Genomic DNA, 14,764 nt, shown 5'->3' with positions numbered 1-14,764 from the left:
TAATTTCACAGGGGGGATTTTGTCCGGGTAGATTAAAAATAGCAGGGGGGATTTTGTCCAGGGGGGATTTTGTCCGTTTCCCGGTTTACCGGTGGCGAGGGTAAATAAACTCAACACACACACACATTTTGTTACTTCTATAAACTATCATTCAATAGGATTACAGTATAGAAATTGGTTTCATGTAAAATTAACCAATTGATTATCTTGAATTGAACATGTACAATAAATTATGAAAGTAAGTTAATCACGACGACATTTATGATAACTGAAAAGATCATAAAACTAGGTAAAATGTTCACGAAAATAAAAATATATCATTAAGTTACTGAAGTAAAATTCAATTCTGTTTTAAATGCAGATATTATTTACATTGCAAAAACATTCTTGTACACAAAAATACTCCGGACATATTTTCCATCTTCAATTTGATCAAGGCGGACCTTGAATTTAGTTACTAAAATTTATTAAGTAATATATACAAAAAATTCTATATTCTACCTTTTTGTACTGTAAGGCCACGCCAAATTAATTTCTTGGTCATCGGAATTTTTACAAAAAAGTTAGGAGCGAGCGAGCGAAATAAAAATAAAAATATTTGTTTTTGGATTTCACCTACTTTTGGAACGGGCGAGGAGCGATTTGAAGAAAAAAATGAAAGACCTTGTCACAAAAGTCAACAAGCACTGCAAAAACATATCAAAATGGCTTGAAAAGACATAAAAGAACCAAAGATCTTTAAATGTTGAAGGTTTAATTACAAACTGTTCCAAAAATACATTACAAACATTTGGACATTTAAACAAACTTGGGGGACAACAGGCGGATACAAGAAAATCTGGCAATTTGACCGTATTTCTAGTGTATAGAACTAATGTGTTTGCTAAGTTTTATCCTAGGCAAGCCAGTACCCTGGCCACATAAAGGGTTTTGCCTTAGATTCTATGTCACTACATAAGAATAAGAAAGCCATGTAGTGTTTAACAGAAATCATTATATATATGAAAAATTCTGCAGTCACCTCACCAGTACATTAGGTATACTCATGACCTATATATACTCAGCGTCACTGAAAAGTTACCACCTATATATACCTCTTTACTATTTTATACAGTATCGACGTCACTTTTTCATGGCCTGTGAGCGGTCTATTACTCATAGACCCTGTCTGATCATGTCTCCTAACCCATTTCATGACTGTCAGGTGAGAACAGCATGTACGACGTGCAATTTCGCGACATGAAAGTTCAGCGTCAACCATGCCAATGGCCTGATGGCGTTGATTGTGCCTTAAACGTGTCATTCTTAGCAAGGATATTCTGGGTTTTTTAACCTATTCCTTTTAGGCTGTCGACTAACTTTCAAGTGCGATGAATGATTTGCGATAGAAAATTCGTACATGTCGACATTGCTGGAAAAAGTCATTTTGCACGTGCAACCCGTGCCTCAAATGGAGTTAATCGAATTTGACAAATCTTTATACCAGTGACGTCTCAGCTGCGTCAAAAATGTAGTCGTGTTATGCTTTTAACACAGTCCAGTGCGATTTTTATAATATAAGGGCCATTATGGTGGTAACTTTTCAGAGAAGCTGGGTACATCACAGTGTCTGTCAACTTTCAATGCAATTTCGCAAGATACCAAGAAATCCATCATCAACTGATGGCCAAATTCACTTGTAAATTCAATGACAAATTTTGCACTTTCTGTTGTTCTTTGATTTCACATTTAACTTTGGCAGATAAGGAAAGACTTACTTTTGATGATGCAAGTCTTAACAATAAAAGCATTATCATCTTCAGTTTCTTTTTGATAAATAGATCTGATGGTACCCATTAAACAAATTTGAAAAAGGATCTATAAACAGTTATATAATATTCTTGTTTTTCAACTCTACTTGAAAAATAAAAAAGTAAGCCTTTAATGCATGTTTTCTTGGATTGTGAGTTTGTAAGCTCTTTAGAATTCCTTTGCCCTAATAAAGTTCCATGTGCGTACCCCTTCTCCGCAAGAAAATTGTGTTCATTTTACATAGCTGATAGAAGCAATGTTCCAGGCCTTAAAACCAAAGTTATTTCAACAATACATTATTTATGATGTAACACTGTATGTGAAGTCCAAACTGAATTATACCGCCTGTTCATCATTTAAGTACTACCAAATTACTGCTGATATATGTGTATAATTTTAAGGATTGCGGCAAAACGTTGTTTTAATCACCAGCCATTATTAAATGACACTGTTTTAAATAATGAAATAATGAGATATTGATGTTCATCTTGAGAAAAAAATGTTCTGCGGAAACTCTTTATGATGATCTTTCAAGGAGTTATTTATACAATCTAACTGTCATTTCGGCTGTCAGTTTTGCAAACTGGGGCAACACAGAGTCTCAAACATGTTCTTCTGGTGTTTTAATGGACAATTATGATTAAAAGTATTAAATTTTATGAATTACTATCGCTTCACAGTGATAATAAGGCCCCTAAACAGTGAAAAACGCCCGCTCTGAAATTTTGAAATCGGTCTGCAAAAACTGAAGCGAGCGGAAGCTGATTTTCAGAAAAAAATATTTGTTTTTGATTTTGGAAAAAAATGGAGCGGAAAATCCGTTGACCAAGTAATCAATTTGGTGTGGCCTAACAGAGTAGAAAATACCGACAGTTTGCATTTGTGATCCAAGGGCCGATAGAAAAGCTATCTCTTTTAACGTTTAATTGACATAATTGGCACTGATCACTGATATTTAAATGTATATGAAATAAGGTGAGAACAACAACATAAGAAGAAATGCGCATCTCTTTCTTTTTAAAACCGAAATATTAAGTGCAATATTTAATTGCATTTCTTATATTGTTAATTTTTGATATTAACACAAAAAGAATTACTCGCGAAGTAAAATTACATTAAATGATTTAATCATTACTTTAACCTTTTGATCACAATGCCGCATGTTCACGCGGCATAATAATATCGTCTGCTTATGACGCTACACCAGCAACTTCGCGCTGAAGTTAATTTTTCTTCCAAATTAGTGGAAATAAACCGTCTGAGAACGAATCAAATCTTTATTTCACAAAAATGAAATAAATATCAATCAAAAGATAAATTCAATGAGAGTATAGGAAATTTCTTGCACCTAAGCTTTCATATCAATGGTTTTATACAAAAAAAAAAATGCTTTGAAGAAACGCATGCATGAGATTTTTGCACATTTTATATGGAAAATAGCAGGGAAAAAATGACGAAATGATGGCATTAAACTTCATGTGAAGAACGAATCAAAAATTAAGATAAAATTTAATTAAAAAAAAAAAACAACCTTGTGATGAATCAAATGCTGATCTTTGGTAATATTTTTGCACCTAAGGTTTCTTATTTTTAGTAATTTTGTTATTAAGTAAAATGTGTACATGCCCTTCTTATTTCTATATAGAAAATCTGACCGCTATCGATTATTGGCCGGAGGAATATTCTTCGGTATGTCTGGCGGCCGTAATAGTGTCACTGTCCCGAGAATAAATGGAACTTCGCTGTGTGTTATATGAAATAGAGCAGACGCAGTAATCTAGTGGTAACATTGTCTGACTACAAAACAAGGGATCGTAAGTTTGAGCCCCCGCTCCTCCAACTAAAATTACTAACATTGGGATAAGAGTCCAGTGTATGGGTGCTTTACACCTAACACGCTAAAAACAGAGAAGCTTCTGGAATTGGAGCGTCCTCTGTATTTTGCACTATCCTCCTATTATCATTACTGACAGTCTTCTGGAGGAGTCGCCCATATGGGTTACCGGTGGCGACTATAAATAAACTTATATACACACAAGCTATGTAAAATACTACAAGAATCTTTCATTGGTTGAAGGTGCGGATGGAAATATGTGGCTCTCAGAAAACTCGTTCGTGGTAACTCTGCCGAGCCTCGTACCCGTCTAAATTGTACTCTTCGAGCCAGATATTTCGATACCTTCACCTAGATAGAATTTTTTTCTTGCATGCCGTATTTTTAAATAAATAGAAGAAATAAAACGAATGCTTTTCTTTAAATCACTATTTTAATGTTATACGATTTTTTCCAGCACCAACAAAAATACGGGAAAATCTTGTCCGGCATGCAAGAATCTTTTCTATCTTAAGCTAGTTTTAAATATTTTTCTGAATATTTCACAAATTACACCAGTGTTGCCATAAAAGAACAACAGGAAACATACTGAATAACGTTTTGTTTTATTTTCTTTACAATAAATAGCAAATGAAAGCACTTTCTAAGTTGTGTGAAGTTAGTCGTAAATTTGGAATTTTATAAAAACTGGTTATGAGCTGTAAAGTATCGTTTAGCTAACATTAAATTGATGAAGTTACAAAAAAAGATACTACGCAAGTTACTACCAACTTTTCCACATTCGTCTGAGGTAGAGAACGAATTATTTCAGGTACAATGTTTTCAATAAACACATATCTCGCCCGGAGTTCGAATTCACGACCCGACGATCTATAGTCTGCCCTCTCCCTATTTATCTAAGCAGACGGGCAATTAATTTATTTAATGCCACTCCGAAATTTACTATATGGGTCTTTTTGAGAAAATAATGTATCCCAATGCATTTAATCTCCGTGAAAACAGGGTTTTACTAGGAAATAGGAAATTGAAGTAAATGTTTAAGCCCTATTAGGCTTATAATTTTATGTTAAATTAATTTAAACAGCTATCGAAATAGATTTTATGTATAATCACATAGTCAGTATATTCAATATAAGATGTTTGATTGTTGCATATTTCAATTCGAGAAAAGAATTAACAACTATAACGTTGACGCGTTTTCGAACCTATCCCTGACAGTCATAGAATATTTTGCGTAGAGACGGGATAACCATCCGATTTTACTAAGATACTCTTACTTGTATTTTATTAGATAATGACTCCTTTTATTCTTCAAATATTCTAGTTCATTCAGTTTAAAGATATTATTATGACAGTTGAAGCAACGTGATAAAATTTCTAATACCAGTTATCAATGCATTGCACTTGCTTAGAGTGTCTCCTATGCCGAGTAGCTAAGGCCATTGACTTCGTATCACCTTCTCCACACTACTGTGGGTTCGAGCCTTCGTATCACCTCCCCCACACTACTGTGGGTTCGAGCCATCGTATCACCTTTCCCACACTACTGTGGGTTCGAACCATCGTATCACCTTCCCCACACTACTGTGGGTTCGAACCATCGTATCACCTTCCCCACACTACTGTGAGTTCGAGTCATCGTATCACCTTTCCCACACTACTGTGGGTTCGAGCCTTCGTATCACCTTCCCCACACTACTGTGGGTTCGAGCCTTCACTTGGGACGTAGAATTCTTTCAAGAGAGAAGGTCATCCAGACGGTCATCTAGAAAGTCATTCAGCTGCCTTGGAGAAGGTTGTTGGTTCTACCTTGGTGCCTGCTCGTGCTTATAACAAAGCCTGGATGGGGCACTTGGGGTATTTCATCCCCATGAAAAGCTGGAAAATTGCCATGTGACCTATAATTGTGTCGGCGTGAACCCAACAAAAAACTTTGCTTGATTTTTTTTTACATATTATTGCAGATAAATTTAGACAGTAACACACAAATATGGATTTTTGCTACATTGTTCCTAGGTCTGATATTCAAAGACATCATATAGCAACGGATAGCATCTGCAGGCCGATTCTCCCGTTCCATACACTGCCCTAGCAGATTGAATGCTGTGTCTTTGTGGCCAAGATTTTGTCGTGTATAAATAGCCCATTCAAGGTTTCTCAGAGCGTGTTTCTGATCCTCATTTCTATGTAGTTGACCAAATGTTTTATACTGTAGGAAATATAGATAAGGAAGAGAATCAACAACGGCCCAGTCCATCCAGAAATCTTCTATTTTATTCCTGTGAAGTATTTCATCTTCAGTAGATCTAAACATTTCATACTGAAGTTCATATGGTACACAGTTAAATTCAGAAGGCAAGAATCGTACGCAAAATGCAATAACATGTCCGGTAGCTTCTTCATTGCTTTGACTGGAAATTGAACAGAATCCTATATTTACATTAACGTTATTAAAGTTATAGCAGCTACACACAGCTGCTACAAGGTCAGAGTAACATTTTTCAATATGCCCAAGAATATGAGCTACATTTTCCATATCGCCTATACAATAGTATACAGAAGCAAGTTTCAGTCTGCTAGATGCAACATCAGTGTCCAGTCCTGCTGAAAACCACGTAAGTGCTTGAGGAGAAACAGTGTTATTTTGTTGAATGTTGTATGAAGCTGTCAGAGATCCTATTGTTGTGCAGAATTGAGGAATCAATTGTTGACATGCTGTCTTCTCCCACTTGCTACCTTTTCTAAAGTTTCTTATTAAGTGCAACATAATATTGAATAAAAAGTGATTGCTCATATTCAGATTTATTGGGGTAAGTTTTTTAAGTATTTTATTACGATACCGTCTATCAGAACCATATGCAGTATTCCATAATAAGTTACCAGCAGTTTTTAAACCAAAATAAAACGAGGGCTTAATATTGTATTGTAACCATGGTACCATGTGTAGCTTTATCTGCAGACGTAGGCCGAGGTCATCAATCGGAATTCCAAGGATTGCATTGTCAATGTTCTGTCTCAGATTTGACGTTAATTTAGCTAACTGAATCTTTTCTTGATATGAAAATTTTCCAGCCATCAGATTGTTTGCTTTGATGATAAAATGTGGACAGATTTTGCTTAATATACAATCGTGTAATGTCAATAAACAATGCGATATACAAGCTAAAAAATTATTCTCCTTCCATAAACTTGAATGTTTGTTCTTTATACAGTGCAGTAAAACTGTTTTACACATATAACTTGATAAACAATCTGGATAATGAGGATTTATGTATGTTTTAAGAATGATTTTCATCAATATGTAGCACCTAATCTGAGTGATATTTAAATTGAACATTACACATCTCTCAGCTAGGGTGGTAGATATTCTCCATTCAAATGCTTCATTTTCACTGGCCCTGTTTCCAATACCTACAACAAAATAGTTTGTTCTTTCTATATACCTTTTAACATCTTCTGTCACCAAGCTTCCTCCCACTTGTTGGTTTAGCCAACATTTAACTTCTTGTGGCAAGGATTTCAATGGAAGGGCAAGTACTGTATCTGTGTCTATACAACCGAGTTGTCCTTTTGTTGACTGCGCTGGTCCTTGCCGGTGACCCGCAAGAGGGAATGCATTAAGATTTGTGTTTTTGTACAATACCCTTCCATGTGTATCTTTAACATAATAGTTCCCATATTCCCCAATAACAGGAAGTGGAGCATCATCTCTAAGCTTCTGTAGACGACAATATCCGGGTTGTGTTTTTTCATCTTGAATCATTAGATGAGTGTCAGCTTCGGGAGTCCATTCAGACATGTCCTGTATGATAACTCTGCCAGTATAACAAACAACTTGATCGAAGTCTGAGTTAAGTCCTGTAGTTGTTGTTCCCTCTGGTTGACTACCGAGAAAATAAAACAAAGACTTCGTTGGTAACAATCTTTCCCAGATAGCCTGTGTAGTCTCATCCAGTAAGAATGATCTCCTTCTCTTCATCAACATCTTCTCATTCACCCCAATTTCATCAAATACGTCTGATAGTCGCCTTGACACGGTCAGATACCAATCGGGAACTTTAAACATTCTGAAACATATTTGTCAGAGTTAAACTTAAAGATAATAAGAACAATACATCACTCCATATTGGATTGTGTGTGTACACTTGCACACATATTGTATACACAATATATACACAGAGTTTCAAAGTGTCAAAGTTTATTTTATATTACCTCCAGTTTGAGTAAAGATACTAATGCACGAGATACAGGGAGGTGGACGTATTTTACATTTTCTGCTTTTAGCCGAGAAAAATGCTGATTGCAGTTCAAAATGGCGTCATTTGTTACTTTTTGATCTAACAGAGGACACATTTTGCAGTGGTATGTGTGTTTATTATATACCGGAATTTTCAAACGATAACGCCCAGTTGGTGGTCGTATAATTTATCTTCACTCGGCTTTTGGTCTTGCATGTTTATCTTTGTTTCTTAAAAAGTTATTGAAGGTACAGTGGCAGTTTATAGTGACGAAAAAATTGTAGCCATGAAAATGGCGGACACAAATAGTCCTCAGTTTTTTGGCTCTGTAGAGCTATTTTCCTTATTTTCTTTGCATTTTTTTTGCTCAAATCACATGACAGATCTATGATTGACATGTAGGTAGCATTTTCATAATGCAATAACAACATGACAAAATTTTTCATGGAAACTTAGATCATACACCACTAGTATAATTTGGGGTCTCATTTTTTAGCTGATTTTGCAGTTTGTGTGTTTGATTGAAATTATTTTTCTTGCATCAAACATGACCCCCACTTTTCTTTTGATTTTTCTTTAGCACTAACAATATTCTTCAAGGAAATGTAGGTTACAGACATTTAAAATGGGTCCTGGTGTGTGCTGCGCCATTGGAAATAGGTCAATTTTATATAGAATAAAGAACAAAAACTATTTAGTGTGTTATAACCTAAAACGAACTTTTAACGGGATGTTTATTGACTTGGACATATACATAAATTTATACTGTAATTTAAGATTTTTATCTGCTACTTCTAAAACCTCCCATTGAAAAAATATTTTGGTACATGCCACATTTTGTTGTTTGATGTTGTATACACGACATTTTTGTTGTTTGATTGTTCTAACGAGATGTCTTCTTGAAGTTTTTAATCCAGTATAAAGATTGGCAATTACAAATATAGAAATGAATAGAAAAAGAAATATTTGAAATAAAAAATAGAAAAATTATATAATTACATGTAGCATCGTAATTAAAACACAGTTTTCCTACAATATATGTACAATTAACAACATAAAAATGTCAGTCTATAAAAGTATTCAGATGGAACAGTAATAACATATCTTCATACTGGTATAATCTTCGTGTTAAAGTCGCGTGTTTTTTTTTGTACGAAACCCACATAAGTCTTTGGTCCTACCTAGGGACAATTATTTGCCTGTAAATTTAAGATCTAACTATGCAGCCAACACGCAACATTGCATTCTTCTTCCTTCTTCTCATTATTTTCTATTGTTATTATATTATTTTTATTATAAGATTAGTAGATTTACTCAGCACCCGTCCATTATGAACAAGTTTACATACAGAGGCAGCCACTCCGGATGCCAAATTCATCCTCTTTCAGTACAGTCACAGAGCGATCTGACTAGAGCGATAGAGCGGGAGAAAGTCCAAGTAATAGAAAGAGAGAAGTCGTAACAGGCATTTCTGGCTTACTGAACTTGGCTCTTTTTTAATCATTAATGTGCCTCGTGTACAGCATCAATACACACGTATCACTATTTCATTGCACACCTTATGCCTAGGTGGTCTACTCTAAAGAGCATCACATAAATGTCAAGCGCTTGACTGGTATTTGAACCCTAGCTGGACCTCTGGATTGAAAGTCAAATGTATCACAAATATATCAACGTTTCATTGCATTTATTTCATCAAATATTGATTACTAGACCGGATTATAACATAAATAACGGATCTTTGCTGTAGGTTATAAAAATGATGTAAGTTTCAAAATTACAAATCAATTTCATTTAATTTTCCAATTTTAATTCTCAGTCCCATGAATATGGTTTTATGAAGTATCTTTCCATCCTTTTTTAAAAAGAATTTGATCGAGTAACTAAAAAAATCAAATGAGAGTCCATTGCAGGGTGTACAATTTTGACATTTTAAAAGAGATGATGCATTGTACCTTAGTCCTCAAAGTAATCTGCAATTTTATTTAGGTTCTTTCTATCATTTGTACTTAACTGACTCGTGCATAGCATGAATATGAACTTAGACCTTTAATTGTGAATTTGACCTTGAAACCAGCCATCTAAAATTTGCACACTGCACATTTTCTCGATGTGGTGAAAATTCTTTTTTTAGTCTCCAGGCCAATATGTCCTTGACCTTTGATCGACTGAAAACAAAAACATACAGGATCCTTCCAAAGTGGTGCTTAGTCCAGTTTAAAAGCTACACCAATTACAATGTTGAAAGACGGACAGATGGATGGATAATGTCATTCCATTATACGTCCCTTGTTTTCAAAACTGGCGTATAAAAAAAATAAACAAATTATTTTTAAGTATATATAATTTAACTGCTGTAGTCTGTATTTTTAGATACTTATGCAGTATATAAAAGAAATTAATATAGGGATATAACCTTAAAAATAAGTGTGGAAAAGTTATGTCCTTGTACGCTGGACTTCATCTCAGTGTCCTCTGTCATTGTACACTATCTGCGTAAATTCCCTACATCAGTTGTAGTGAAATGCCCTGGACAGTAAAACTTACTAAATGGACGTAACTCAAAACGTAGGGTAGAGTAAAGGTTCGTGTGCGTCGCACAATTTCACTTGAACCATTACGTGAAATTTATATTAAGTGCCAGTTTGGTTTTTAATTTCATTCACGAGCTCGACTCGACACGAATATGGACAAATATCAAATGAAGGAAGATAATTAAACAAATAAGGAGGATAGAGTTATGTCATATTGTTTAGCTGTCCGTAAGACAGTACGCTCGACTTTTCTCAATGCTTGACTCCGAATTAGATATTTGCCAGTAAAAACGTTATAAAACATTAACCAAAAAAATCTAAATTTAAAAGGGGCATAACTATATCAAAATTCAAATCAGAGTAATGGGGATTGTTTTTCCTGTTGTAGTAGTAAATTACTATTTTAAATTCCAAGTCAAAAACTTTCACAGTTCACGCGAAGTTAAAAATGGGCATAACTGTGTCAAATTTCAAACAGAGTTATGGGGATTGTTTCTTTTTATATAGACTTTGATAGTAAATAACTATTTTAAGTTTCAAGTCAAAAGCTATGATAGTAACAAAGATATTTCACTTTAAATCGAAAATATAACCAAAAACTTCGAAGTTAAAAAGGGGCATAGCTAAATTAAATGTTCCACATCGAAATCAAACTTGTTTGGTGGAAATAAGGAATACGTAATTGTCTTTTTAACTTTTATATGGTGCCTAGAAACATTCCATACAACGGCTGCAGATTGGTGTCATCAAAACTTTTTATGTGTCTGCTTCCCCAGGCGACAGTAAATAACTGATCTGCTATATCAGGTATTAAAAAAAATACGAAAAGACTAGAGAAATGCATAATACTTTTGTTGCTTTCACTAGTATTGGTGAGAACGACATTAATATTACATCACTATTGAATATTTCTAATTGTTTTTTGCCGAGGACTGCTGAACTGGCCGAAGTGGGATACATTCAATATTCATTTGTACTGTAACATTCAACAATGACACTTACTATTATATTATGATGAAGCATTCTTTTTGTATGCATGTATAATAATATAGATGTACTTAAAAAGAAGGTATATTGTGGGTCGGATTTTGTAGGATGCTGGATAAAAGAATATGAGGTAGAGCATTTTCAATATATAGTCACATAACATACTGCTTCCAAAAACATATGAAAATTTGGCAATTTATGTCAACTACAAATTGGTATGTTTCAATATGACTAGGTAAAACGACATGCCGATAAGATAATATTAAAGGTATAATCTAGATATTCTAGATGGAAGAATATCATTTAAAAATAAATTCTGAACGCAATATTCTTAGAAAGTGTGGCGGTATAAACAATGAAATTACTTGACGGTATTTTGAGTACAGAAAGAGAATTTGACGATTACGACAGAAAGGAAAATTCGCCACTATTTTTCAGTGTCTGTGGTTTGTTCTAACAGTATGATTGTCATACTAATTTTAGTAAGATATTCCTTTGGATTATTTCGCATAAAGAACTATATCTCTACTTTAGAAAAACAAAAAGAAAAGGGGGTGTTAACTTTTACATAAGAACGCTACAGTTCGTTAAATGCAACCCGCTGAATTTACTCAAGACATTCAATTCTTACGCCGCCTTTTTTACCTAGCATGCGATAGATGAACATGCCGATTTCGATAGAATGCTAAGTGATACATACTGAAACGCGGTCACGATGCTATTGAGAAAGGGCACGAGGAAAGGGAGAAAGATTAGCACTATTTATATTAGGAATAACTTTTTTTTTTTTTTTTTTTTTTTTTTGTAATATGAATCAAGTTGAAAGTGGATATCACATCCTACTTTTAACTGAACATACTCTCACGGTAACTGATATAAAACATGCCTGTTAGACCTCAGAAAAAAAGTTTGTTTTTAATGTTTGTTGAACATGTAATTAATAATCCGATAATAATAAATTTAATTTTCTGTTTGTTTATAAGCCACTGTTAACCCATATGGGCGTAGCTTCCCTAGTTCTTTAGCGGATCAAGTGTAAGGCACCCATACACGAGACTTTTATCTCGATGTTAGTATTTTTATTTGGATGAGCAGTGACTCGAACTCACGACCCCTGGTTTCGTAATCAAACAGTGTTACCACTGTACCACACAATCCGCTTTATATCTGGCGACCATTAGCGTTACCATAATAACATCTCGCCCACAGTCCCGAGAATAAACCAGACTTCGCTGTGTGTTATGTATAATACTATAAGAATCTTTCATTGGTTGAAGATGCGGATGGAAATATGTGGCTCTCGGGTAACGATTTTACGGTAACTCGGCAGAATCTCGTTACCGCCTAAACAGTAATCTTCGAGCCAGATATATCCATCCGCACCTTCAACTAGATAGATTCTTTTTCTTGCATGCCGTATTCTTTAATTACTAGAAAAAAAATGAAATTAAACGAATGCTTTTCTTTCAAGCACTATTTTAATATAGTAGCGTATGAATTTACATTCATTCATAGATTTGTATTACTGCACGTGTGTCGTGTTTCACCCAGGGGTGTAATATGAGTTCTTTGAGCACCGACAAAAAATACGGGAAAATCTAGTTCGGTATGAAAGAATCTTTTCTATTTCTAAGTAGTTTTAAACATTTTTTGTATATATTCACAGACCATATCAAGGATGTTAGAATAGAACAGTCGAGATAACAAATTGTCTTAAAAGTTTGTTTACGATAAATAGCAAATGATAGCGCTTTCTAGGCTGTGTGAATTTTATGTTTATCGTAAATTTAGAATTTAACACGAACTAATTACGAGCTGTAACGTATCGTTTACCTTGTATTAAATCGATGAAGTTAAAAACAAAAACAAACAAAAACAGAATTGTTGCATAATCAACAATCCTTCTGCGCCTTAAAAAAACTTCGAACCAACAATTGATATTTTGTATGTTCGTATTGGAAACTGTTAAATACTTGCTAACTGTTAGTATAACCTGTAGTTAAGAACCGATGAAATTCTGCTTACCTTACTATTGTTCTTCGTATTGGGTTGTCTTTTTTTTCTAATTCTCGATCAGAATCATCCCCTCTTTGTTTCCTATTCTAATTGATTTTGCACAAATGTAGTAACATTTTTCTTGTTCCTTCTGTTTGGGAATGAGTTGGGGATTGGGGATTCAACTTTTATAAGGCAGGGAAGATTATTTAGCTTGGTGGTTCGGTTGTAGCCTGTTTTGATGCATTGTTCTTTAACAAACTAATATTTTCCTCAAAAAAAAAATTCTTTTTTGTTTTTGTTTGTTTGTTTGTGCTTTTTTAAAACTTCTGTGAATCAGGGAAGTTAAGTTAAGGTTGGTATGTATCATAAGGATTAAATTCACCTACAATACATATTCAATATTTAATAGTTTTACCTAACTGAATTGAAACGTTCAAACTTGATTAAGTCCGCTAGATACAGCATCTGAGTGACCCGGTGCTGAAGGCCAAACGAGTAACCCAAATGGTGCACAGAGTAGAGGAAACACAAGTTACTGCATGCTGTTGCCTCCCACTTACTTTCTGCTATACAGTACCTTATTAAATCTAACATGGTACTGTGCCACTATTAAGCTTTCCTTGTAATGTTTAGTAAAATACTGTTAAAACGCCCAGAAATAGCTCCTGTCATATTTCATAATAAGGTACCTTCGATAAGTAAACTAATATAAACAAGGGATATCGTTATAATATTATTGTAACTGAGGTATCATGTGTAGCTTTATCTGCAAGGCGTATGCTTAGACAATCCGTTTTGATGCAAAGGAATGTGATACTGCTGAATGTTGAGCTTAAAGAAGAGTAGCATGAAAAACTGCATCATTGTACAGTGTCCTTCCATACGTATCTTCGACATAGAAGTTCTCATAATAAATTAGTGTCTAAGAATCAGGAAGAGGTACCTCAGATCTAGGATGTGAAGAGGACAATTATACAATCACATGCAAGCTGATGTTGTTCACTCTAACTGACTATGAAGAAAGTAAGTATAGAACGGACTACTAGACACCTTTTCCCCCCGAATTGTCATCGTAGTCTCTGACAACAAGAATTATCTTTTCTCACTTATCGGACAGAAAAATCTCTATTTTTAGAAATGCTGGAAAATCTTATCTCACATGGGTTATCCCACACTCCTGTGACGGACTATTTCATACACTGAATATACATATTATTTATGTAAAATAATTAAAAATCAGGTACCTTTATCTTTTCTCTCCGTTCCTTATAGTGTATTTCTCGATTCAAAATTCGTTACTTTATGACAAGAACGTACCGTTACGCTACAAACGATAAAACTAAAGCAGAACTTTGTTATTATGCGTCACTGAAATGTCATGA

General features: G+C 34.4%; 1 protein-coding gene across 1 annotated transcript; it reads right to left on the bottom strand.

Annotated features, from left to right (window-relative positions):
• Positions 1–4,214: 4,214 nt before the first annotated feature.
• Positions 4,215–13,542, bottom strand: LOC123545526 (uncharacterized). Its single transcript, XM_045331850.2, has 2 exons — positions 13,410–13,542; positions 4,215–7,692 (listed from the first exon to the last, which is right to left on the bottom strand). Exon 2 carries the CDS (start codon positions 7,689–7,691, stop codon positions 5,574–5,576), a length of 2,118 nt encoding a protein of 705 aa, XP_045187785.2. The 5' UTR covers position 7,692; positions 13,410–13,542; the 3' UTR covers positions 4,215–5,573.
• Between the last annotated feature and the right edge of the window lie 1,222 nt (positions 13,543–14,764).

This window comes from Mercenaria mercenaria, chromosome 1 (assembly GCF_021730395.1).
Source record: "Mercenaria mercenaria strain notata chromosome 1, MADL_Memer_1, whole genome shotgun sequence".
Taxonomy (NCBI): Eukaryota; Metazoa; Mollusca; class Bivalvia; order Venerida; family Veneridae; genus Mercenaria; species Mercenaria mercenaria.
This window is presented reverse-complemented; position numbering and strand designations above follow the sequence as displayed.

What these genes read in the sequence shown, in the direction of transcription:
- LOC123545526 (XM_045331850.2), bottom strand. Translation starts at nt 7,691, where the DNA reads ATGTTTAAAGTTCCCGATTGGTATCTGACCGTGTCAAGGCGACTATCA.